General features: G+C 38.6%; 1 protein-coding gene across 2 annotated transcripts; it reads right to left on the bottom strand.

The window, feature by feature from the left end:
• Positions 1-5,715: 5,715 nt before the first annotated feature.
• Positions 5,716-26,118, bottom strand: LOC134203943 (ATP-binding cassette sub-family G member 1-like). 2 transcript variants are annotated; one of them, XM_062678779.1, is made up of 6 exons: positions 25,642-26,118; positions 7,830-8,277; positions 6,772-7,769; positions 6,609-6,709; positions 6,180-6,335; positions 5,716-6,118 (listed from the first exon to the last, which is right to left on the bottom strand). In XM_062678779.1, exons 2-6 carry the CDS (start codon positions 8,054-8,056, stop codon positions 5,777-5,779), a joined length of 1,824 nt encoding a protein of 607 aa, XP_062534763.1. In that variant the 5' UTR covers positions 8,057-8,277; positions 25,642-26,118; the 3' UTR covers positions 5,716-5,776. The 2 variants fall into 2 exon arrangements, with proteins under 2 accessions (XP_062534763.1, XP_062534762.1); XM_062678778.1 differs by having other exon boundaries at positions 7,830-8,281.
• Positions 26,119-27,864: the final 1,746 nt, after the last annotated feature.

A 27,864-nucleotide genomic window follows, 5' to 3' on the forward strand; every position in this document is an offset into this window, starting at 1 on the left:
GCTAAACGGTCGTACATCTGCGACTAAAAGACACGCACCCTCATAAGTCATGACCAGTGTTGTAAAATGTCATTTGCATTCGTTTATTTAATTTTCCCAGAACTTTTTTTAGAAGGTAGCTATCGATTCATGAGGTATGACGAACTTATAGCGCTTAAATGCGCCTACAACTTTGACGAACAAGACATTGCTGTAAATATGTAATCTGGGGCGTGGGAGGCAAAATGTCATTCAAATGACATTATGTCAAATGACACGTGACATTTTGGAGAGTTTTCACTCTCCAGCCTCAGATGTTATATTTAGAGTAATGTACCCTTGGACAAAAATATAGCCCTACTCAAGCGTTATGAGTACATTTAAAATTATGGAATAGATTTGGCTTCTAAAGAAAGTTATTTTCTACTAAAAAGTCATAGAATAAGGCCTCTAAACATCCGAGTATCAATGACAAAGTGGTAAATAATAGTCTAAAGAAGCTATCAATGACTAATGCTTTTATTATGCGGAGTATAATTGATGCATTCAGACGACATTTCAAAGAAAAATTCTGAAAAATCACAAACTTGATGCACCTCTTAATCTCCATGGATTTGGCTGAAAATTGGTCAGGAGACTCTATTTAATATACTTATTGAAATAGAAGGGTGGCACTTTAAATCTGAAATACTTTTGAAAATGGTGAACAGATCTAATGCACCATATTTAAAGCTATAAATATTATATAAGAGGAAAAAAATACTTTAGAAAAATATGAGACATACTTGAAATTTGTCGATTAGGGGTTTATCCTAGAAATCCATTCACAAAGAACGCCTTTAACGTTGAAATTCTACCAGCACAGTGTAACGGAGTCATTTTAAAATGACACTCAGTATAGACAGACGTAAGCCCTATGTCAAAACTTGAACTAACATGCGACCTTTCGTGTTGCTGTCGCGAACTGTAACTCAACTGGATTTGCGCGAGGCTTAATTTCGTCATTACAACAGACAACCTTTGACGAATAATACCATTGTAAATTGAATGTTGGCCCCACGTTTGCCTTGTCCGAACATGCGAAAAAAATAGTCAAGCATAACCATTGTTTTGAACTCCGAACTCAGCCGTTGTATGCCAGTCGGTGGCTCTAGATTACATAAAATCACGTTAGGCAAAAGTAATCATAAACTTCTCTCCAAATTTCAATGATAGTTATCCATTCTGATAGCATTTATCTAAATTGTCAACGATTTGTCGAATTGTTAGCTGGTTTGCCGAATTCGTGATCAGAATAAGACAACAAATAAGTGAATGCGGAGCTGACAAATACGTACCTAGCGTTCGTAAAATTCTGACGGATATTATGCTAACGGATACCATAGTGGAAGGCTGTACATCTGATGAGTTACGGAAGCAGATCTTGTAGAAAGATCGTTCAGTGAAAGAAATTGAGGAAATCGGAAAATCGCTAGAGGGAGTTCAGAAGCAGTTCAAAGATTTCGGATCCACCCGAGAGGACTACAAGCAACATAAGCGAAACGACGATATCAGCCAAGTAAACCAAAGGTGGAGTTTCAAACAAAGATCAAAACTCCAGAGAAGAATTGCTTTAAATGTGGATTTTTTGGCCATATATCAACTGATACCCGATATCCGGCCAGAGGTAAATTGTGTAACCGGTGCAAGAAGATAGGACACTTCGAAGCCAAATGCCGTATGCAAATTAGCTGCACTAGAAAAGATGATACAGTAGAAGCCAAAAAGATTCAAGAAGTCGAGCATGCGGTGGATCAGGATCAGAACAGACGAGGAACAAATGCGGTAGAAGCTACAACAACATCGACAATCATTCCAGCGAAAACTTATTACGCTTTCTATTCGGGGAATGAAAAGCTGAAATCTGCTGGAATCGAAGTGATTAGCTATAAAAAAGGGAGTTATCGGATGCTGAAGAGCTACGCCAATAATATCCCGCTTACGGCGCAGGGAACATTTGAAGCTATCGTAAGCGTTGGAGCAAAATCCGTGAAGGCGAAGTTCTTTGTAATCAAAGGAGGTCAACGATCTCTTTTGGGTGACGCTACATCCAAACGATTGGGAATATTGAAAGTGGGAAGCACAGAGGGTGGAACCATTTTCCAAGATAACAGGAGTATCCATACACATTCATTTGGATCCAAATGCCAAGCCAGTTTTTCAACCAATAAGAAGAGTGCCGGTAGCCCTAGAAGATGCAGTTAATCAGAAACTGGAAGAACTTATAGCTAGGGATATAATTGAAGAAAAGAAGGGGCCGGTAAGTTGGGTTTCTCCGTTAGTGGTTGTTGGAAAGGCAAATGGTGAGCCCAGAATTTGCCTAGATCTGAGAAGGATGAATGAACCGGTTCTGAGAGAAAGACACCCGATGCCTGTAATTGATGACTTCTTAGCGCGAGTATAATATGATTCGCAGTAAATTGGATGTGATATGCAGGAGAAGAGTAGACTGATACGCACAGTGGATCATTCGCCAGGGCTCTGAGGGCTTACGTAGATATGCTGGGTTGCTGTCAGATTGGTATCAGTTCTGGTTGAGCCTATAAAACCTGTTATTGGCTTATTTGAATACTCAATCATTCGTGACATTTCCAGTGATTTGGACATGTTTGAACGCTTTTGGTTTGGTGCCAGTCATGTTTGATCTGGTAGACCGATTGACTTCAACTCCGGAGCAAATTTAAGAACCAAGGACAACTATTATGGAATTATTTGGACAGTGAAGCATTTACAAGGGTCTACGGACTTATGAGGACATACCGAAGCAGCTCAGCTTGTTCCACTACTGAACAATTCACTGTGCTGCTACTTTCCAAAAAAAGGTATCGTTGCTTATGTGATCAAATATAAATCTCTTGCAACCTATAAAGCGCAAGGAGTGGAGCTTATGGAAACATCCTTCGAACGCGATAAAACTGCAATGATTTGGCAAAATATTACCGCAGAATAATAAAAAAAACTGGATTCAATAAATGGGTTTTGTGATTGATAGTCCTTCACTCTACCACAGCACCATTCAACACTTCGAAAGAACTGCATGTTCACTTAGCAAAAAAACAATACGGGTCAAAAGTTTCGTACTCGTGATTCCTGTCACTTGATTGCACTATCACCAGAATGAATTGTGAGTTGTCAATGTGAGTTGATGTTTTGTTTTGTCAATGCCTTGATGGAACTAAATGGAAACAAAGTGCTTTTAAGAAGATGTTGCACGTGCCCCTTGGGTATATCTTTGCGTTGGACTCATTTGAATGGTGAAGCATTCGCATGGTCTCTAGGAACTAACATGGACGCGTCAGTTAGACACCAGGCATAAATGACCTGAATTGAACTCAACTCCCGGACGATTTAGAGAACCTAGAATATCTGCGTTATACTTATCTGAAGGGGAAGCATTCGGAAGGGCTCCAGGAACTTATGTGGACACGCTGGATTGCTATCGGTTTGATACCATGCGTAGTATACCTGATAGACCAATTGAACTCAATTCCCGGACAATCTGGAGAGTCTAGAACATCTGGGTTGAACTTATTTGAATGGTGAATCATTCGCAAGGACTCTCAAGACTTATATGAACACGCTAGGATGCTATCAGTTTAATACCATGAGTAGTTGATCTGGTAGACCAATTGTACTCATTTTTCGGACAATTTGGAGAACCTAGAACATTTGCGTTGGACTTATTTGAATGGTGGAGCATTCAAAAGGGCTTTAAAAACTTATATTGACATGTTGGGTTGCTATCGGTTTGATGCCAGGCGTAGTTTACCTGCTAGACCAATTGAACTCAGCTCCCGGGCAATTTGGAGAACCTTGAACATTCGCGTTGGACTTATTTGAATAGTGGAGCATTCGCAATGGCTCTAGGAACTTATATGGACATGTTGGACTATTATAGGTTCATGCCTCATGCACATGAATCTTCCATTTATTTAAAGCAACCACAATCACCAGATGTATTGGAGGCCTTAAGATAGTTATTGTGATATTATTTGCACAAATCTCAAGCAGTTGCGTCATATTGAGTAGCTCTGTTCATCGGGCTGATAGCGGATCATTAAATCGTCAAATGTGACCAGTTCTTCAAATCACATTCTTAAACTACGCTTTTGGGCCACCTGATTTCCTCGACCATTAAAAAAGGAGAGAAAAATGCAGATGAAACGATTCAATAGAAACTTGGCGAAAAAAAATGGTTTCTCCCGTAAAAATTTGAATCAACTTTATTTGGGCTTTACCCGTTACCCGCGAATGTAATGTTAGCAAAGAAGAAAATGGAAAAAATAGATAAGTGGATTATTTCCACAATCAAGTGATCGAGTGCAATCAACAACAACATATCGTCATGCATTTGAACCATTCCTTTTGAAGTACGTCAAATTAAAATGTGATTAACCAGCAGATAGATAACATGATTTCACTAAGTTCAGTGATTTATATTTCTTGTATTTTTGTCTTTCCTTGACCCATGGAAAAACCACTGCTTCGTTCCGTTTCCCATTGTAATCTTATCCATTCTAATATTGGATTCGGTTGTTTTTATCATCACATGCAGTATGCACTTGAGTGCGACAGGTGTTCCTTAACACATCATCGACGAAACACAATAAAGTAGATCGACTCGATTATTGGGGACCTTCCGTAGCTCATGTGTAAGGCGCTCTGCTACAAAGCATGCTGAATGTGTCGATTCGCGATCCAGTAGGGAAATTTAGGGAATTTTCCCGACTTGCATATGCTAATAATGGGTAAATGGTGGCTTAGCGCAGAGCAGGTTAATATAGATGTGCCATACGAGGCGGCAATTTCTCAGTTGCGTTGCCATAAAAAAGAAATAGAAGAAAGTCGTTTATTGAGCAGATATTGATTAGATTAACATCAATGGTGCTGCTTAGTCGATCCTCGAATTGATTCAGTGCGACAAACTGAACTAATGCCGGTCTGGTTTCGAACCTATCTAAAGCCATAAGTACGTTATTCGGCATAATCAGAAATATTTTTCAATCCAATCATTCTGTAAGTACAGGTAATAATTACTAAGACGGGTAGTTTTTGCAAGTAATGCTCTATTTCCCATGTTCATCGTATATTCTGATTGATCATAATTCTTACTGGAGCGTGTGAAATATCTGTCACACTAAGTGCAATTCAGCACCATTGAGTGATAGCATTGTTCAGTCGCAACTGTGAGACTATACTCCCTGCATAATTGAATAGTTACTCGCATTTACTACACCATTTTAGTGGTAGTGGCAGCGTGGGAAACTAAAAACTTTATAGATGGGATAAATCACTACAGTTGTTAAAACCTAACATGATAAATTTATTTAATTTATCATACAACTTATTTTCTACGACTTCGATTGAAATTTCACTTTGAAAAGAGAAGTTCTTTGCTCCATTAACAAATGCAAGTAAGCAGTAGGATTATGTCATTCTGAACAACGGTTGCCAATTGATATACATATTTATCAGTTTTAACTAAGAAGAACAAGCACGACTTTCCTTTCAATCCTGATGGCATTCAATCTTCAAGGTTTGATAAATGGGATTTATTCCTAATTTGAACTTATAGCAACTGAAGCAGCAGTCAGTAGCATAATTTTCTGTTTTTTTTTTGTATTTATATTGAAAAATAATATGATGAAGTTCTTTACTTATAAAACCAAGCTTCAAAATCTTTAGAATAAAATCGTGTCCTTTATTGAACAAAAATCTGTATCAATCTTAAAAATAACCTGAGAGCGTTATCTGCACTTCACCGATTCCGTTTCAGTCTAAAGGCCAAACTGGCGAACAGAGCAACATGCAGTACAACAATCCACGCCAGCAGTCCGTATACGTCCATCGTGAAACTGTTTTCCTCCATGTCGAAACTCTCCAAAAACTTGCTCACCTTGCTAAAATAGCAAAACTTCTCACACGGAATGTTTTCCCTCCCGAAGCCGTAGATGGCTTGCATGGCACCCTCGAACGCGTACCGGAAGTAGCCCGCGTACGTGAACGGCACCAGAAAGCTGAACATCTCCCGAAACCGCACGAAGAAACCGCAAAAGATTAGCATCGGTATGACCGAGCAGGGTACGCAGAACACGCTGAGCTGTGAATGAAACAAATGGTTTAAGCATTGAATCGATCTTCAAGTCATTAGATGGCACTACCTCCAAGGTCAGCGAGCTTCCGGCGAGCAGTCCAGTTAGTTGAGCAATCCACGAAAGAAGGATGCAGATACCCCACAGCATTACCAAGCGTTCAGACTCCATCGGTTGTGATGTCATGTAGTAGGCACTTAGCAGGAATAGGGTTGGTCCCAGAATCTGGTTTTGTGAAAACGTGAAATCATTGTTTGACCATAAGGAAAATAAAGGTGAATCACGTGTATTTGAGCACATATGAATCAATAAGTGAAAAGTAGTAAGTCCGTTCAAACGTAGGAAAAATATTTCCCAGTGAGATCATTCCAGATCTCAGAGGAGAAGAATGCGGTATTCACTGCGATTCCCAACATCGTCCCTATTGTTCAACTTGTTTGTCTGCCACACCTAACATCAATTATGGCTACCGAGGTACACCTTTTAAATCATACTCACCAAAAAAGGGAAGTCCGCAACAAGCTTCGAGAAGAAATAGGCAGTTAACGAGTACCAATTGTTCATTCGTTCTCTTATGAATACTGATGTCTCTAATGGAACTGAAATCGTCAAACAAAAGGAACTAAAAATTTCGTACTAGATTCAAGATCAAGTTACTCACATGTCATTACCAGTGGCATGGAGTTGGCGAAGTACAAAAATATTAAGAAGAAAAACAGGCATGACGCATTGCTTAGCACCTTGGAACCATCGTTTCCCACTTTCCAGAAAACCAATCCAATCAGCAACCCAACCAGCAGGTGTACCAAAATTCGCATCTTCATCAACTGCATATCTCTGAACGTGCACAATGTTGTCCTCTTGGTGAGTAAAATAAACTGGTCCCACTGCGAAATCGGATACTGCCTGTACGCACTTTCCGAACTGTCGGAACTCCCACAATCACTTCCAACCAACATCGAATCTTTTTCACTCGTGCTAACACACTCATTCACGTTCTTCCCCACCAACGAATACTCTTCCTTGCACTTTTCAATCAACTTCACCAAGGTCCCGTCATGCTTCATACTCGCCACTTCCAATGCATAATCCGCCCGGTTGTAGTAATTCGGGCATTCGAACCCGCTCTCCTTCAGTGTTGACACAAGCCCGTTCAGCGGGCCCTTATAAATGCAACACCCCTCCGACAGGACCATCAAATCGTCGAACATCTGCAGAATACTGGAACTCGGTTGATGAATCACGCAAACCACACAGCGCCCGCTCAGGGCCAGATCCTTCAGGTGGGCGATCACCTGCATGGCAGCGATGATGTCCAGCCCGCTGGTCGGCTCGTCGAAGAACATAATCTTCGGGTTCGAGATCAACTCCAACCCTATGGAGAGCCGTTTCTTCTCACCGCCGGAAATGGCGTGGACCGGATTGTTGGCACATTTTTGCAGTCCCAGCAGTTTGATGGTGTCGTTAACGGTTTTAGACTTGACGACACTGGATACGGATTTCGGCAGTTTGAGCTCTGCAGCGAACTCCAAGCTCTCTCGTAGCGTTAGGTTTCCCAACATGCTGACGTCCTGTGAGGTGTACGTCACTTCACGGCGGTATTTGTCCTGGTTGATGATGCTTCCGTTGACTAGGATTTCCCCAGACACGTTTTTAATTCTGAAATGTGCGGATGTTATAGAAGTTGAAATTAGGCCGATGGATCGTATGTCAACTTACTTGAAACCGCTAAGAATGTTCAGCAAAGTAGATTTTCCCGCACCAGACGGTCCAAGAATCCCAGTCAATCGCCCAGACTGGAAACAGCCTCCTACTTCACGCAGCAGATGTTTGTCCTTCCCATCGTTGTCTTTGACGACGTAGGAAATCTTTCGGAAGCTCAAACAAGTAGTCCGCTTCAAATCTTCCTTCTGGACGTCAATTTGGATCGCAGTGTTGTTCTCCATATTGGCAAAGGGATCGAGAATGGTGGCTTCTTACTCGTGATGGTGCTACAGCGAAACGCTCTCACTGGAGCCGAGTGCGCGCAGCATCCCGCTACGGTGTTGACTAAGACGCGAATGATCGCCGTTTGCGCTTGCGACGTTCACCCGGTCAAAGGTGAAGTGGAGTAATTGATATCGATGTAGTAAACAAAGCGATGGGTTAGGGCGTTTTTGCTGATGTTCTACCTGATAGGGAAGACGAGAGAGAACAATTTGATAAGATATAATCATACAAGCTCATAGTGTGCTGAACACAATCTCGATTAGCATGGAAAAAAAAGACTATCTTCTTATTTTTTGTTGACAATATGTACAAGCCCTACTGGGACATTGCTATCTCACAACTAAGCGTTTATTGAGAACTTGGTCGAGCATACACAATATACTTGTATGCATAATTATCAACTTCACGGTGGCTAAGCCAATTTATTCCAATATATTCGAATTCCGTATAACATGTGCTTAGCATGATGATGGTTTTTGACGTAGGACTACGTCTGTGTTTTCTATATTGGGGTACACTTTACGATTGCGAAAATCGGGGACCGTCACGAAAATATGATAGACTTTAAACTTTAATATCTAAGCCGTTTCTCGATGGATTTTCAATTTTTTTGGACCATTCGATCAAGGATGAGTCAACGCTTCTTTGTATTTATATGAAAATACTGAATTTCAACTATTTATTATCGAAAATTGATAAAAAGTTTAGAAATAGGTCAACCAACCAATCACGTACATGCATCACTAGCACAGACATCAAAAATCAATCACATGCGGGTTTGGATCTAATCCTCAGTTTGAACAAGATTTTACGCAGAGCAGACGCATCAAAGCGATCGCAGCGGAGCGGACACAGCATCACAGAGGCGCTAATGACATTTTCAAAGGAAATCCATCGCATTGGTGGTGGTGCTCGATGTGTTGCTGCAGATCATTCAACCTCAACGAACCAGAATTTCATATGAAGAAAAGGTTGACCATAAAAATAGCACTGTGGCGATCCCGCACCGCCAGTGCCGATGCTGAAAATTTATTACAAATTGTGGTGTCAGTTAGTTGGAAAGGAACATTGGGAAAAGAAAATTGGTTCTTCCCATGACCAACATTTTACGAAAAGAAAGAGTTGATTGCGAAAATGGACTGTTTCGGTGGCATCGGGTTTGGCGTGGTAGTTTGGTTGCTGTTAGTGTTTCCATCCATTCAAATTCACTAAATCATCCCCTCCGACGCGCTATCAAATTCGCTATTTACGATTGAGTTTTGCACTTTGAAGAAAGTTTATTTCGGATAGTCAGATCAACCTTCTTTTGTATAAAATCGATGAAGACGCCACCTCAGTGGAAACTTTCTACAGCAACCACCCATCGGTGAACGTCGCTCGGACAGACAGATGGCAAGAGATAATAATTGGTAATATGGAGAAACTTCGTCTTGAGTGAAATTTCTGCTGTTATTCCTCGTAACAATACACATCTAAAATAAACTACATCTCATAACCAAATTCAGAATCGAGAAAATTTCATAGGATTCTTAGAATTTGTCATTCTCCGAATGGTCCGTTGACTGCAAAATCCCGATCGAAATGGCTCGGGATTCCACAGAGAGCGGTTCGACATTCAATGCAGCGGAGCGGACACAGCAGCACGGAGTGGGTGCCCGACCAGTAGATAATAACAGATTTATATCAGACCTTGTTATTCTGATACAGCAGTTTTTCATAACAGCGGTTGTTATAAAACATGTACCTTTAGTAGTTAAAATAACAAAAATTCTAACAAAATCTCTTCTAGTTTTAACAAAAATATTACTAAATGTGTTATTTATTGAACAAAAATATAACTCATTGTGTTACATAAATAGAGGTGAAAATCGCTTATACTATAACAAATTATGTTCTTGAAAAGATTATGATTATCCATAATGTAGGCAATTAAATTTGTCCAGCTGGTTCAACTTTGAATGTAGGTTCAAGTTATACTGTAGGTGGTACCTTTCTTTTTCCAATTCACATCTACCAAAAATGTAGGCAATTTTTTTTCGGTAGAAATAAACATAACACATTATGTTAGAATCATGTTATGACGATCATGAAATTTTCTTTTCTCCATCTTTGGCAGAGAATTTATAACAAAGTTATTGCAAGTTTTGTTATTTGTAACACACATTGATATAATTGTGATAAAATTTTGTTATGACTAATTGGTCGGGTGGCAATGCTGAAAAAATATTTCAACTTTTGGAGGCTTAGCGAAAAATCATCAAGTGGCGGTCGGACAGTTGCAACGCAAGGTGTCGGCAAGTGATTGGATACTTAGTTTTTGGACAGAAGGCGCATTGGAAAAAGAAAATTGGTTCTTCTCAGGACCAACATTTTATGAAAAGAAAGAGTTAATTGCGAAAATGGACTGTTTCGGTGGCATCGGGTTTGGCGTGGTAGCTTGGTTGCTGTTAGTGATCCCATCCATTCAAATTTATTGCATCATCTCCCTCCGACGCGCTATCAAATTCGCTATTTACGATTGAGTTTTGTACTTTGAAGAAAGTTTATTTCGGATAGTCGGATCAACCTTCTTTTGTATAAAATCAATGAAGACGCCACCTCTGTGGAAACTATCTACAGCAACCACCCATCGGTGAACGTCGCTCGGACAGACAGATGCCAAGAGATAATGTTTGGTAATATGAAGAAACTTCGTCTTGAGTCAAATTTATGTTGTTACTCTTCACAACAATACGCATCTTAGATAACCAACAGCTCATAACCAAATTCGGAATCTTGCGAGAAAATTTCATAAGATTCTTAGAATTTGTCATTCTCCGAAAGGTCCGTTGTCTGCTGCGTTATCCCGATCAAAATGGCTCACACGCGTCAAAAAGCAGCTTTCTTATATCTAATGAAGTTATTCCATTAGCCCCGCCCCTTCATTAATCGTTATGAGTGCACATTTTATTTACACTCATATTAGATCACAAAGGGGCGGGGCTAACGGGCTAAATTTATTAAATACAAGAAAGCTGCTATTCGGCGCGCGCGAGCCGTTTCGATCGGGATCCGGTTCGACATTCTATGCAGCGCTCCGGACACAGCAGCACGAAGGCGGTCGGACAATTTCAACGCAAGGTACTGTCAAGCGTTTGGATGCAGTTAGTTATTGGAAAGACGCATTGGGAAAAGAAAATTGGTTCTTCTCTGGACCAGTATTTTATGGAAAGAAAGAGTTAATTGCGAAAATGGATTGTTTCGGCGGCATCGGGTTTTGCATGGTAGCTTGGTTGCTGTTAGTGATTCCACCCGTTCAAATTAATTGCATCATCTCCCTGCGCCGCGCTATCAAATTTGCTAGTTACGATTGAGTTTTGCACTTTAAAGAAAGTTCATATCGGATTGTCGGATCAACCTTCTTTTGTATGCATAAAGACTTTTTTGGAGGACACCATCCTCAAAAATGGCCGAAATAAAGGAGAAATAAGCAGAATCAGAAGTGGCGTGAAACCAAACACAAATATATTTATATGCAACGTTTGGTCTTCGCCCGCGATGTAAGCGTTCGTGGCAAAGTAAGGATTGTGATGTCCCTGAAAGCCGGTCGAGTGGCTTCAGCGGCCAATGAGTCATGTTAATACCACGGTTAGAGACTGGGACACGGTCCATCCAACTGGGAACAACTATTCGACTTCTTGATTCAGTTGGCCTCCGAGCAGTTTGCTCATTGTTAATAAAACGACACAAATTATTATGGCAAATACTATCAATTTCGAATAGCTACGTAGTCCTACGTCACCTTTGCGTACAACCCGATTGGGCTGCACCTTTGAGTTTTTTAACCCCAGGGAAGTCAAGGAAATTACCAAACAAAACATCAGTTGACCGGATCGGAAATTGAATCCAGTTATCACCATGGTATTGCTTTATGGTTGCGCTTCTTATCGCTAGGCGCTTTCTGGCATTCAAAATAAATTGATTGCTTAAAATGCAAATGTTGGATATTTGCAATCATGAAGGACCAAAAAAAATTTTTAAAATAAGAATAAACTTATCTGATAAGGAAAATTAGGAAAAATCTCCAATCGTGTGGAAACTAACTCTAGAACACCCATCCAAAGCAACCACATAGCAAATGCAATGCCAATCTAATACTGATACACCATCTATCTGAAGCCATCATTGTTCATTTTTTTTCGGAAAAAATATCCAATGTATGAATTAATGATTAGCCGAATGTTAGCTCATCAAAAGTATATGCGAATATGGGGCCTGATCAATTAACTTATTTCGAATGAGCCTTGAGAACATATGTAGGGATATTGTTCCGGTCCTGGATATGACAGGATCAAAATTGAAACCCAAACCGTTTTGATTCATCTATTCATGATCATTTTCATCATCATTTGACGATTAGATATAATCATTTACGAGATTTGGAAACATATAACAGGAATATTTAATTGTGAAAATTGATTTAAAGGTCGAATTCTTCTTCTTCTTAGTGGCATTACATCCCCACACTGGGACAGAGCCCCCTCGCAGCTTAGTGTTCATTAAGCACTTCCACAGTTATTAACTGCGAGGTTTCTAAGCCAGGTTACCATTTTTGCATTCGTATACCATGAGGCTAACACGATGATACTTTTATGCCCAGAGAAGTCGAGACAATTTCCAATCCTAAAATTGCCTAGACCGGTACCGGGAATCGAACCCAGCCACCTTCAGCATGATCTTGCTTTGTAGCCGCGCGTCTTACCGCACGGCTAAGGAGGGCCCCTTGAGGTCGAATTATAGAACTTGAATATCAAATATGGGATATTTGGTTTAGATTAGATTTTGCTATTGGATTGTACATTGAACAATCTCCAAGTAAAATGTCAAGATAATTCTACAAAACAAATTAATCCAATAACTAATCCAAACTCGAAACCAAAATCCAACAATCAATACCCTGGAAGTATAGATATTGGCGTTTTAATTTGGGCTTGAAGTTTGGATTGAGGATTTGGGATTTGGAATTAAAAATTGATTTTATAGATTTATCTTGAGATTTTAATTGGAGATTATTTTTGATATTGAGATATTGGATAGCGTGTATAATATGAGATCCCAACTAACATTTAATGTTAATGCAATCGTTTTTTCAACTCGTCTATACGGCTCCAAACAGAATATGTGTGCTATACATATGACCAATAACTTCTATTTAGTCCTTTCACCAGCAAATCTGACAAATCTATTCGCCTGTTTTAACGTGCTATCGCGACTACTTTACAGCATGATGCACAGCTATCAAGATTTGAACTCTGGATCTCCAGATTCAATGGCTACTGCACTCTCAACACCGTCACTTTGACATATGTAAATAGCAAAGAAAGTTAAGGAGGTGTCCCTTCGCATACCCCTTAGGTTGTTTTACTATCGCTATTTTAACGCTGTATAAACGTTAGAAAGATTTATCACTTAAGCTTATAAACTATACTTTCAACCTTAGTTCAACTAATAATCAAACATTCATCAGCATGTTCTATTGGCTAACTTTTATCCATCATTAATCGCTGAAACTGTTTAAGGTAAAATTTGCTCGAATTGCATACAGAAGAATCCACTGCTTATCGTTTAACAGTAACCATCAACAGAAATACAGTGAACTCTCCCCTAGCAGCACAATTCACGTTGATTTGGTTGCAATAACTCATATATGACCAAATTTGGTCATATATGAGTATCATCAACTGATTTACAACATGTGTGTTGCTCGGGTCCCCTACTCGATGTTTTGTAACTCAATATTCTCTCTTAAATGATGAAATTCAAAGTCCCTTAAGTCTAACATACTGCGTTCCTTCCGTTAGTCGATACCTCCCTTACTGGATATTCTCTAAGTCAAATTAATACATTTAATGCAATTTTACCTCGCTAACTAAATGTTGTCAGCAGAGCATAAAACATTCACTTTCACGAAGCAACTTCGGCCCGAATTTTGACAAACTTCGTATGACTATTCAAAACATAGAATGACTTACTCAGCTTTTTTTTCACAGATTCATTAATTTGATTGGTTCTGAAAATGGTCACTGCGTTCGAAGGGAACATAATTGACCTTGTTTATATTAGCTTTTGGCGCTAAAAATGTTCCTCAGCTGAACATCGGGGTCAGATCTATCTGGGTAATTGTTTAAATCATCATGTCAGTGTTCAGTTCAACAGTAATTTATTAGTTAACTAAATCTAAACAAATATTCACTGACTGAAATTCGATCGGAAATTGTTAGGGTTCAGTCGATTATGAATATGTTACGAAAAGAGGGTGACAATGAAGGCCGATGGGCTTCACCGAAAACATTCGGTTATTCATAGCTCTGGTTGTCAGAACCAGTTTACACGCACGATATCTACGATGTTGGGCCATTGGCTGAATGCCGTTTGGCCGAATATAATAAAAAAAAGTGGAGTAGTAAAAATTACATGAAGTGTACAGCGAGAAGTGATAAATGAGACATTTCTCCCATCTCATTAGAAATAAGACGTGAGAAATAGAAACTGAATTGCTAAACGTGAAATGATAAGTGAAAAGTGCGAAGTGAGAAGAAAAGTGGAAAGTTAAAAATGAAAAATTCGAAGCAAAAAGTGAGAAGTGACAAGTAAGAGGTGAGAAGTGAAAAAGGAGAAGTTAGAAGTGAGAAATTCGAAGAAGAAATGGTCGGGGTTCAGCCAAACCGCACTAAGCGGCTTTTCGACTGACTTGTAAAACTTTGTTCGCAGAAGGAAACAGAAAGTATTTTTCGTCAAATCATTTGTTGTAGGATATCCTCAGTTATGGCTTTGAACGATATTCGAAGCCATTTGTAAATTATTGAATCTATTTTACGAAAACTTTGGCAACACAATTGGAAATTTTGCAATGGCGCTTGGTGTGATTTCGCAGAACCCCGACCAAATGAGAATCGAGAAGTAAGAAGTGAGAATTGCAAAGCAAATAGTGAGAAATGAGTAGTGAGAAATGAGAAGTGAAAAGTGAGAAGTGAAAGCTGAGAAGTGAGAAGTGCGAGGTGAGAGGTTAGAAGTGAGAAATGAGTAATAAGAGAAAAGTGAGAAATGAGAAGTAAGAAGTGAGGACCGAGGAGCGAGAAATGAGAAGTTAGGTGTGACAAGTGGGAGGTGAGATGTGAAAATCGTTCAATGAATTCTTATTACTTCCAACTTCTTTCTCCTTTTTTTCTACCTTCCTTCCTTTACTTTTTCTTCTTACTAATTCTTCATTTTTCTTCCCTTTTTTCCTGCTACTGTCTTATATCCCACTACATATTTGATGTGATTGTAACGGCTCTATGATAATGAAGAAAACATATTTCAATGATGAATTCTTAAAATATGCCGAAAATTTGATATATTTGTAGTATAGTAAAATATTAAACAAGAAGGAAATCATATTCTATTTAATTACAAAAACCATTGAACTGACAAGTTAATGAAATCATGGTTATAATTCATTTTTCCACAAATATTATTCATAATACTGAGCAATCCCCATCAGTCGACAAAATGCATAACAGGTTATACTTCTAACACTCCGTTCCCAAGAAGCAAGAATGACTGAGAAGTAGCACGTCGGACTCCCCCTCAGTGAACTCAAGTTCGAGCCCTGTGTTAAACTTTTTTTTTAATTTTACAATCTCAGCAACCAAAAAATCATGAAATCATGAATTATATCAAAATCATGAATCATTTTCTCATTTCGGGGATCGGACTTCTACCTATGTACGTTCAACATGGAACATGAAATCCGTGTTTATAATTATTTGAGTGGAGAAATGCGTGTAGGCGGGCCTTGATCTAGAGTATATGAACCAAATCTATATGCTTTTGAAAGAGATTGATGTTAGAATTTAATTCTTTGTGCATCTCCTGTCGAATTTTTCTTTAAAATTGTCCTCTTCTTTACTTTAGCTTCCGTCTGTTATTATTATTATTATCATCTTTATTAAAGAGGTTTTCAGCCCTTGGCTGGCTCACCTCTAATATCAGAAAGCTTCCGTCTGTTTTGTTTTTGTTTGTCTTCCATTACAGATCCATGCCTAAATCCATCATCAAAACCAATCAACAACATCGTAATCAACAATTTAAACCCTTCCTTTTTCGTCTTACCTTTTGAATTTTTAGGGGAATATTTTTGAGTTTTGTTGGAAAAGTTATTTAAATTTCAGTTTGTTTTTATTTTTTCACTCTAAGTCTGTCTGTTTAAACGTTCAAATTAAATTTTCTTCAATTTACACGGGAAATGATACTTAATTTCATTGATTATAGATTTACAGAAGAGTTTGAATATTATTTAGAGTCCAAATCATGCTGCACAAAACGACTTTCTCGACTTTATGCTGTTCCCTAACTAATTTTCAAATCAAAAAAACATTCAATCTTGTTTACTGATTATGGATCGACTGTACCTTTTAATTTCATTTATTGAACATAGAGATGTGCGCCGCCGCGCCACGCCGCCGCCGCCGACACTTTTTGGCACGCCGCCGCCGCCGACATTTTTGCATCGGCGCGCCGCCGTTAAAAATTTGTCACGCCACTAATCTATAATTTTCCACGCCGATGAAAGTTTTCAGTGGAAACTCAAGGTCAAGATTCATTGGATTTTCCGTATAATTTCCTGATGATCTCTACACTATTACGTTGAAACTGCTGAGAATTTTTCGTAAAGATACCAATTATTTCCATGAAAATTCCATACAATATATTATTAACACTTCGAAGAGCTCCGCGTTAAAACCAAGCGTGAAAACTGTAGAGGAGTTCACGTTGAAATAATAAAAAAAATCGGTTTGAAATTGAATTTTAGAACAGAAAAAAGTTGTTCGGCAGAAAGTCACAAGGCTGAAAGTTGTTAGAACGAATCGTTTAACCGAAAAGACTATTTGGTATAAGCCTACCCAAGCAAAGCTTAAGAGCAAATTGATAACTTGATTTAATGTTGTGAAATAATCGATTATGTTTACTTAATTTGATATCTTTTTGGTCGTTTTAACGGTTAAAATAACAAAACGTATAGCAGAATTATCTTACTGTGACTTCAAATCCAAAACTATTTCTGCTGTCGATGAGAGCAAATTGAAAACCAAATTTGATATTGGTTTCCGATAGTAATCTACAGCAACATGAGATCAAAATATGTAATCAATTATGATGATTTATACATATTTGAAAACAAATTATGAATCAATTTGATGTCAAAATCAAAATATTCTATATGCTCTCAGCCTACAGATATTTGGCCGAGAATGTCATTTGGTCGAATAGTTCCTTTGACTGGAAAAAATCGTGAACTTGTCTTTCGGCCGAAATAGTCGTTTGGTCGAAAGGGCAATTTGATCAAAAGGACATTCGGTCGAAAGTGTCGTTCGGCTGAATTGGTCATTTTGAATATTTTCACGACAATAACTGGAGAATCTTTTGAATTTCGCCTAAAAAAATGATGAACCTCCCCAGAAATTCTTCCCCAGATTTTCCAGAATATTAATTTAAAAACTATGTTCAGATTTTCCACGGGAACTACTTTCAAGTTTCGAGAACTTTTTGAAGTACCAAGGAAAATTGTTTGGGATTTACATGAGAATCTCTTCAGAGTTTTTACGGGAAGTTGTTCCAAAATTCTATAGGAAAATATTCGGAATATTCACGGAAAGTTCCTATTGAATCTCTGTTGAGTATTCTTTAAAATTCACACAGAAAATTGTGACTAGTGAAAGAGATGCTTTAACGTTGACTTCCCCAATCTAAATTAATCAAGACGGTTAGTTTTTTATTCTTTATTAGAGTGATTTTTTTTTGCAGGGAGAAGTTCATCATTAAACGGCTAACATTAAAATATCGGAAAATGCTCGAAATTGTTGAGGATTGTTTTTGGATTTCTTCAGAAAATTTTACCTATTATTGATTAAAAATTCTTGGTAAGTTCCATTCCATTCCAATAAGACCGAAAGTGACAGACGGCCAAGCTGGTAATTTGGCCGAAAAAGCCGTTTTCCCTAACAGGTCGTCTGGCCGAAACCATCGTTGCCTAAAAATGCCAGATTAGCAGAAATAGTTTTTTGACAAAATGGGTAATTTGGCCAAAACTGTGATTTGGTTCAACGGAACCTCGTACTGAACGGGTAATATGGTCAGAAATGACCACTTGTTTGGCGAAATAATCTTTTTGTCAATTGACCATTGAACAATATTATTAGGGGTGGTGGAAATTCGCGGCAAAATTTTCAAAATTTCGCGGACAGCCAATTCAGAAAATCTGAAAATTCGCGGTAAATTATATTTCGGTCCAAAAAATAAAAAAAGACAATGTAGATTCCATATTTATTTCAATTGTTACGTTTATTAATTTCAAATTATTTTTTTAATTATTTCTTTGCATCACTGGTCAAAAGCACTTGGTTGGCCAATTTTTTTTCCGTCAACTTTTGGCGCTGGGAAGTTAATTAAATTGTACTGGCTGACACTACGTTCAGCATCTACCGAGTTTCCAGGAATAGACAGATATTTCACCGCTATAAGAGTTGAGGAAAGCGGTCTCGGTTTGCAAACCAAAACGTGAGTGGATCGGCATTTTCCTGTATTTCCGTAACGGCATGTTCGTAGGCCGATAGTTCATCCTGTATCATAGACTTGTTGATTGCACATTCTGAAATTCCATCGAACAGGTCATCAACAGACAAAAACTTCGCTAGCTGCGAATCCAGTAATCGGACCGATCGTAAAAACTTTAAACCCGGTTGGCAGAATCGCGAGGTAGGTGTCGAGTAGTATTGCTTCATCTTATTCGACGCTTCGGCCAAATTGACTTTTCCCGTCAAACAATTTTATTGGTGCAATCGATTAATTTTCTTATTTTTTACGTCTCTAACTATTTTTAAAACTTGAAATAAAAACAAAATTGTTTTTCAATTTAATTTTAGCTCAACATTCGACCAATTTCCAATTTCCAACCAATTTTGACGGGATAAGGTTGATTTCGCGGTTTTTTGCGAAAATGTTTGAATTTCGCGGATTTCGCTGCTTCCGCGAAATCGCGAATTTCCACCACCCCCAAACATTATGTGGCCTCTCTATTTTTAAGTCGATAATGGACTTTAGGCCAAAAGACATCAAGCCAGGTATCATTTAGCAAAACGATTCACGGAAACTGTTATCAGATCAAAACTGGTTTGATCGAAAATGTAGTTTGGCCGAAAGCGATGCGCAGCCAAAAGGAAAATTTGGACGGACTTGTAAAAAGTTGTTTACCCTAACAGGTCATTTGGCTGAAAATGCCGTTCGAGTGAAAAAGTCGTTTGACCGAATATACATCATCATTTGACCAAAAATGCCGTTTGGTAAAAAATGACAATTGGTCTCCTTTCTGCAACCTTCTTTAAAAAGTGTCGTTCGGCTGAATTGATCATTTTGCCAAAAAAGACGTTTATCCGAATAGGTCATTTGGCAGATAATGCCGTTCGGCGAGAAAGCACATTTTCGAGCCAAATTACCATTCCTACCACATGGCATTTTCGGTCTAATGATCTATTCGGTTAAACGATTTTTTTCGGCCAAACTACCAGTTCAGCTGAATGTCCATTTCGGCTGTATGTCGTTTTCGGTAAAAATACATTTTTGGTCAAACCATTTTTGACCTGATAACAGTTTCGGATATACGTTCAATTCGGCTTAATGGGATTTGGTTAGATGGCTATTGACTTCAATGCCAGTATCGACTTAAAAGTAGAGAGGTTACGAAATTTCGTTCAACAGTCGTTTGACAAAAAGCCTTTTCAACGTAAATGTCATTCGGCTAAACGGATGGATATTTGGACTAAAGTGCCAATTCAGTTATTGACATTTGGCCGTATGAACTATTGGTCTAAACGATATTTTTGGACAAATGACCCATTCTGTCAAACGACCATATCGGCCAAACGGCATTTTTGGGTTGATGACCTATTCGGCCAAACGACTTTTTCGGCCAAATTACCAGTTCGGACATACGGCTTTCAGCCAATGGAATTTCTCAAGAATTTGTTACGGATAATACACTAGTCGTTCGATAGCTGCAACATGACGCATTCTAGGCGTCAAACAATTGTTAGACGTCGTCAAAATATAAGTGCATCTGATTGTTCACCGCTATGCAGCTATCATCGACTTTGACATAGTTTTGAAGCTCAGCTGTATGCAAAACTGATGTAACTTTCGAAATGCAGTTAAGGTGAAGGTGGGTTGAGTACCAAAACAAAGCTTTGATAGTATTGGTACAGTAAAAACTTTCATATACTGTAGTAGTATTGGTGTCGTATTTATAAAAAACAAAGAATATTAGTAGGGTGGTTCAAAAAACGACCCAGCACCATCACGCTCACTCGATTCCGTCCCATGCTCCGAGTGTCCTGAAAAACCGATTTGAACAAAAACTGGTTGAGCGCAAGCCGGTTCAAGTTTGTATGACAACTAGAATGGGAAACTAAACCTTTTATTACACCGATTACGGCGCTTTCCCTCCCGGCGCTGGCGAAAAGAGAACCCACATTGCTGAAAGCAACATATCAGAGACTTCAGTGAACGAAAACCGCACCGCAGGAAAGATCCATTGATTACGTAACGCAAATATAGCATTTTATACTCACCCTTATGTCACACTTTTTTTATGAAGTATCTACCCCTGGTACGATAGTGTAGACTAGACTAGACCAGACTAGAAGTATCTGCCCCTGGTGCCTTCTGAGAAGCCTAATTATCATGCGAAAGAATCGCAACCTCGATTAAAATCGACTCCCAACTATTGGAACGACCATTCAATATGGATTGTCTATGGAGTTGAAGCTCTTAAATATTTCATCCCGTCATATGGTCTTTCCCCTCGCCATCGCCCAATGACGGAGTGCCACAATCAGAATAATGTTAAATTCAACCTCGCCATATCAACTGTCATACAAACCTGAAACGACCTGCGCACGGTAAGCCTATTCAAACCAGCCCAAACCATTGGATGACACCCAAATTATAAATCATAATCAACTAAGCGTGGCGAAGCAAAATTATTTTTTGAGCCACCCTACTTATTAGTTTGCTGCTGCCGGTGCCGGTGCACCGCGGTGTTTACATTCACTCCGCGATCAGTTTTTAATCGTTTTTTTCGGGCAAATCTAGCAGTTCATACTAAGTTTTCGGTTCAAATAAGTGACTGATTTCGAAAAGTGGTGTTTAATTTGCATTCTATCAACATTTCGGGCTGCTCATGTGCGGAGAAGTGAGTAAAAACTTGATTATTCCAATGCCCTTTGAGAAGAAGTGAAGTGCAGTGATGAACCCAACAAATCGCGGACGGCTATTAAATTGGCACGAAACTGCTAATTTATGCTACAATTCGAGCCGGAATACATAGGATTCATTGAAGAAACATGTTCATTATCACGGGAAGTAAGGAAATATGCTGTGAACAGGTTAGTAATTTGAATAATTAACTTTTGTTCGATGCTGTTCGATGCATTCGAATGTTGGTGGGAGAGGGGTGCGGGAGGTGTGGGGTTGGCCCGTGGAAGGTCCGGTGCCATATTGGCTGCCATCTTGGTACTCTTCCAACTATGTCCTTAAAAGCATTGCAGTTAAATGTCTTTCAGTTATCGAACGTCTACTATACAAAAAAATTCCCGTAGAACGGAGAATTACGGAGAATTTCTCCTGAACATTCCAGAGATTTTTTCTCGAAAACTCATTAGAGTCTTCCGCAGAAATTCTTAAGAATTGACTGTTTTATCGTTGGCCATGCTAAACTAGTTGTCTTTAATATTCTAGACTGAGAAAGCCAATGGTAAACATTCCATTTAATCAGCCGCACTCTACTACAATTATCAATAATGTTCTGTTCAAATTTGGAAGAATACTCAACAGAAACTCAACAAGAACTTTTCATAAATTAAACATATTTATTTAGGAATTCAAAAGAGCTTCTCTTGGTAATTCCAAAGATTTCGCGAAGCTTCAAACAATCCTAAAATATTTTCCAAATTTTGGTTTTTCTCCAGTTTTTTCTGGAGAAGTTCATTAGATTTTTCATGCTAAAATCAAAACATTCTTCTTTTAATGTCTTGAAAATATCCAGAAAAAATTTAAAAAAAATCTTAGGAAAACGTAATGAAAAAAGCACCACGCCGATTCACGCCGCCGCGCGCCGCCGCCGGGTAAAATGGCTTCCGGCGTGACGCCGAAAACGCCGCCACCGCCGACCAAAATTCTGACAAACGCCGCCGCCGACGAATATTGGACCGGCGCACACCTCTAATTGAACAGCTACTCAGTCTTGCACTTATTACAACGATTTTTTTATTTACCCGACGTTTCGACACGAGGATTGTGTCTTTTTCAAGAGGAAAATATTGTTGTTGTTTGTCGTCATATGTTTAGTCTAACTTGCACCGTCTGTTTGTCTAATTGTCCGTACATGACTTCGGAAGCACTGTTATCAATTTTCATTTTTTCCCTAGCTTATAGCGCAAATTTTCTTATTTTCTTATTATTTTAAAGAATTTGAAAGAAATATTGCGCCATTAGCTAGGAAAAAAAAATTAAAATTGATAACAGTGCTTCCGAAGTCATGTACGTACAATTAGACAAACAGACGGTGCAAGTTAGACTAAACATACGACGACAAACAAAAAGATTTTCCCTTGAAAGACACAATCGAAACGTCGGGTAAATAAAAAAACTCGTTGTAATAAGTGCAAGACTGAGTAGCCGTTCAATAAATGAAATTCAATCTTGTTTCGGCAATATACGCGATCTATTTCGTGGAAGGGCCGTTTGGCCGAATCCCGTCTGCCGAATCCCGTCTGCCGAAAGTTGTTTGGTCGACTATACCATTTGGCCGAACAGACCAATAGACCGAAAGTCGTTTGGCCGAAACGGTCGTTTCATTTGACCGAACAGACCATTAGGCCGAAAGGGTCATTAGGCCGAAAGGGTCGTTTGACCGAAAGAGTCGTAATGGTCATTTGAGAACTACTCTTTTCACTGTGAAAAGTAAGTAGTGCGAAGTGGATAGTGAGACGTCTCACTACTCACTTCACGCTTCTCACTTTTTACAGCGATAAGTGATAAATGAGTAGTGAGAAGTGAGACGACTCACTAATCACTTAGTGCTTCTCACATTTTACAGTGAGCAGTGAGAAATGAGAAGTGAGTAGTGAGACGTCTCACTTTTCTTTTTCTCTTCTCACTGTAGAAAGTAAGAAGCGCGAAGTGAAGAGTGAGACGTCTCATTACTCACTTCACCCTTCTCATTTTTTACAGGAGAAGTGAGAAATAAGGAGTGAAAAGTGAGACACATCACTCTTCATTTCTCACTTCTCACCTTAAAAAGTGAGTAGAACGAAGTGGGTAGTGAGACGTCTCACTACTCACTTCACGCTTCCCACTTTTTACAATGAGACGTCTCTCTTCTCACTCTTACCTTCTCAGTTTTGAAATGACCTTTTCAGTAAAAGGTCCTATTCGGCCAAATGTCCTATTCGGCCAAATGACGCTTTCGGCCAAACGACTCTTTCGGCCAAATGACCCTACTTTACTGCTTAAATGACCCGTTCCGCCAAACGACCCTTAACCATCTATTTGAGATTCAAATTTGCATTCAATAGAATCTCTGAACCACGCATTTCTAGATAACAGGACAATGATAAATTTGAATTTTGATTTTAACCAGACTAAGGTTCATTTCAAGTATCAGCCAATCACTGATTAATGAAAATAATTATTTAAGTTTTTTTTTGCGGGGTGTCTGAGACGAGTTTGATACTTTCTATTTAATTCCACAACGTTTTGTTATCTTTCCAGATACGTATTTCGACCCCAACTGTGAGGTCGTCTTCAGTGTCTTGTACTTGACTCGACTTGTCGATAGTCCAGTCAAGTACGAAATACTGAAGACGCCCTCACAGTTGAGGTCGAAATTCGTATCTGGAAAGATAACAAAACGTGGTGGAGCTAAATAGAAAGTACTAAACTCGTCTTAGACAGTTGTTCACTGATTAATCTTAGCAGGTAAAGACTCTCAATGTAGCTTTTTCCTCGTCATCCATATGTTTATGTTTAAGTTTAATAAAATATAATTATTTGAGAACATACTTGTAGTAACTAAAAATATTAGAAATAATTTGCATACAATCTCCATGTAATTTTATTATTACAATTGTTCGAAACACAATTTATGACACCCGTAGGTCATGTTTATAATCTACAGTTCAGCTCGCTAACCCTCTTCCAATGAAGCATCGCGTCGCGTCGGTAGTTAAACGTGTTTTGCATGTTAATAAGCAATCCAGTATGAAACAGTTTACAAGATTAGTTTTATAATTACATTGCTTCTCAAGGTTAAATCGATTATTGTTCCACTCTGGTCCTCTGATACAGAGCATTTGATCCACGCGGATTTCTCGTTGGCGTCTTGGCATTTGTATAGTGAAAACCGCCGAATAAACAGGTTCATACACCTGACCAGCGTTTGTAAGATTTTTTTTTCTGTGTAAGAACCTACCAAAATCTGTATGATAACAGGGCATATGCCAATTACCACATTCTGATACAAATATTGTACAATACTATACATGTTTTGTTTGAATATCTAGCAATTTTGCATATGCCCAGTACAGATTGGTAGGATCTTACACAGAATTGTAAAAAAATCTAACATCCGCTGATTGGATCTATTACCAATTCATTTATATTTTTACAATTGAAATAACTTGCACTGTCCGTGTTTTTTCATGAATGCTTTTATAAGCCTTTTTGACTAAATATAACAAGTACTTTTAACGCATTTTGCCTTACTAAGGCAAAAACTGCTTCATATTTGTGATATGTATTCAATAATTGAAAATATAAAAAGTCCACTTTTGTCACAATCCCTATTTTATCACCGTAAAATTTACCAGGGGAGTTGGAAAAATCTGTATATTACTGTAACAAAATTATCTCGATTTTGATGCATATTTCAGTCCCGGCCTGCATAATTTGATTACGAAATCACGGTAAATAGGTATCAAAACAAATTTTTGAGGAGAATCAGATTTTTTTTCCTTATTAAGCAGCATGGTACTTAGTTTGCCTAAACCAGGCAAAACTCTTCATCCGAGATTTGTCTAGCCAAAATCTGCGAACGAGAATAAGGGTAGGATTACATGATTAGTTTACTAAAAACATTGCCTTTCAAGGAAATGTTGTTTTTATTTTCTGTTCCGCCACTCATTACGATTATTGATACCGGACTTGCTTATCTGAAGGCCCGCGCAGCTGCATTGTTTACTCTAATCAAATGTGATAAGAGTATCGGATAGATGGATGGTCAGCTACTTTACTACTATAAGTGAAGGCTTAGTTTTTTGTTTATACTCGATTACTAAGCCAATGTTACACTCCTTCAGTATCTTTTTCTTATCTCTCAATCGGCCATCGTCCAAGCTAAACATCAGCTCACTTGAACCAAACTTTAATTCTTCTAACTACGCATATATTTGCTTCAAAATTAACTCACTTAGTAAGGATATCACCACACAAACCGCCTCGTGAATAAATGTCCATCACCTCCCACCACTACAAAGCACTATCGAAATGTGTCATTTGTCGTCAATCCGAGGCGCAATCGCAATCCTCATCGATGGCAATCGCTCGAAATTTGAACACTGATAAGGACTCGACTGGAAATCACTTGAAACTCATGCAGGTGGTTGGTTAACAAGCGCGCACTCAAGCTTTCTTTTCCCTCCGCATCGACAACACCCCGAAATATCACTTTTCAAGTGAAACAGAAACACAGCAACGGGACCGAATGGCTTGAAGCGTACCGCACGAATTAAGCCCGGGCTGGAAAGGCGAAGGCGCAACTGAACGTCTGCACTGAGCAAGAGAGTAAACGAGAGTGAATTAATTGAATCAATTTACGGTCGCTGCAAGACACGGCCCTACTGGCTGGCCGTTCGAACTTCGAAAATGTGCGTTCGATCCAAGACTTGATAGGATGGACCCGGTCACGAACACTGGACCTGCAGGAGGGAATCCTAAGCTCTCTCACATCTATGCAGGCATCTGTTGGTCTAGGTTTTGAGAGAATTTGCCATATGAAGCCGTGTGTTGACTGCACTGCAGTCCACTGAAAGAGCTATTTCCAAGCGTGCTTAAGTGACCTGCGTTTAGTTGTGTAAATGTGCACTCATAACTGCTCTTGCACCCATGTCACAGCATTTGCTAAAGACTGCGTTTCTGTGGGAGAATTTGCAACTAAGCGTCCCCATTCAACTCATTTGAACTGAAAATAAGTTGAACACGTTTAAATTTCAATTTAATGAAACTGATCATCCCATTGGCCTTTAACTGTAAACCAAACATTAGAGCAGTACCACCGAAGATCATACAAAATACAAACTCTGCAACAAAAAAACCACATCAGAGCACCAGTACCGAAGAGGTTTGGACGCTTAATTTCTTTGTGTAGAATGGAAGTCTTGAACTATGCGAGCCAAGAGAAGTTTGAAGCAAAGAGAATATGCTCAGCTCAAACAGCGTTTACTGTGCAGGGCGGGTATAGCAGGTAAGAAAGTTATCCACGCTAAGATTTTTTCATGCAAAATGATTGGGTCCATAATGTGTTTTATTTGGATGATCTTTTTTGTTTTTTCAGTATACCTTTTTTGCCTACACAAAAGTGTTTGTATGCTGTTCAAGTTATGTCGAATATGACCTTCAACAATAATGAGTTGTCCCGACGAAAAAATTTAAAAAATAAAAGAAAATTCAGATGTTGTTTGTTATGCTGTGGAAGTTCGGGTTAAATAAGAAGTCAACCCTTGAAAATAAAACTTTTTTTTCTGTGATCACGTAAGCAGATATTTTATTTATGGATTGATTTATAAAATCACATTTTAATGTATAAATTTCTACTATCGATTAAATTGATTCATGATAAACATGATCCAGTTTTGTAGAACATTCTGAGCGTGTTGCGAAAGTATTCCATAAGCCATTTTATAGAAAGCTCAAATGACAGGAGACCAAATACTAATATTTACATTTTACAAGGAACATTTGCGAAAATGAAATGAAATGATGATGATGATGACGAAATGATGATGGTTTACATGCAAATTTACCAAAACAAAGACCGAGGTGTCCACTCAAAATTTCGATCAGCTGTTCGAATCTGTCTCATAAAATGGCTTATTGCAATGTTCGTGTGCAATGAAAGAAAACTGAAGAAAGGTTCATCTGCTCAATAAGTCATACACACGAAGATACCAGACCTCAGATGAGCTTGCGCGAAAGGCACGCAATATTATCGTTTCGGATCCAGTTGAAATCAATCCTTCGCGTTGGGATTCTACTAAATTACATTATGCTTCATGCATTGATTACCAAACAAATCTCCTTACCAATAAATAATTATTTCCATCCCAGTCCTGTGAGTCAGTGCATTATCTTCGATTGAAATTAATTGATCATGAAGTTTATCTTACCAGTAATGTACATAATCCTAATGGAGTTAAATGCCTTTACTTTTCCATTTATTTGCCCTATAATCTTATAGTGGAAGTAGAAGTGGAAGTATAGTGGAAGTGGAAGTAGTAAATAGAATAGTGAAGTCTTTTAACTCTGTAACATTACCCTTAAGACGCTCAATAATACTTAATCATAATACTAATGTGGAACCAATCGGAATAATGTAGTCAAAATTGCAACAATGTCATAGTACGGAAAAATGATC

This window comes from Armigeres subalbatus, unplaced genomic scaffold (assembly GCF_024139115.2).
Source record: "Armigeres subalbatus isolate Guangzhou_Male unplaced genomic scaffold, GZ_Asu_2 Contig297, whole genome shotgun sequence".
NCBI lineage: Eukaryota > Metazoa > Arthropoda > Insecta > Diptera > Culicidae > Armigeres > Armigeres subalbatus.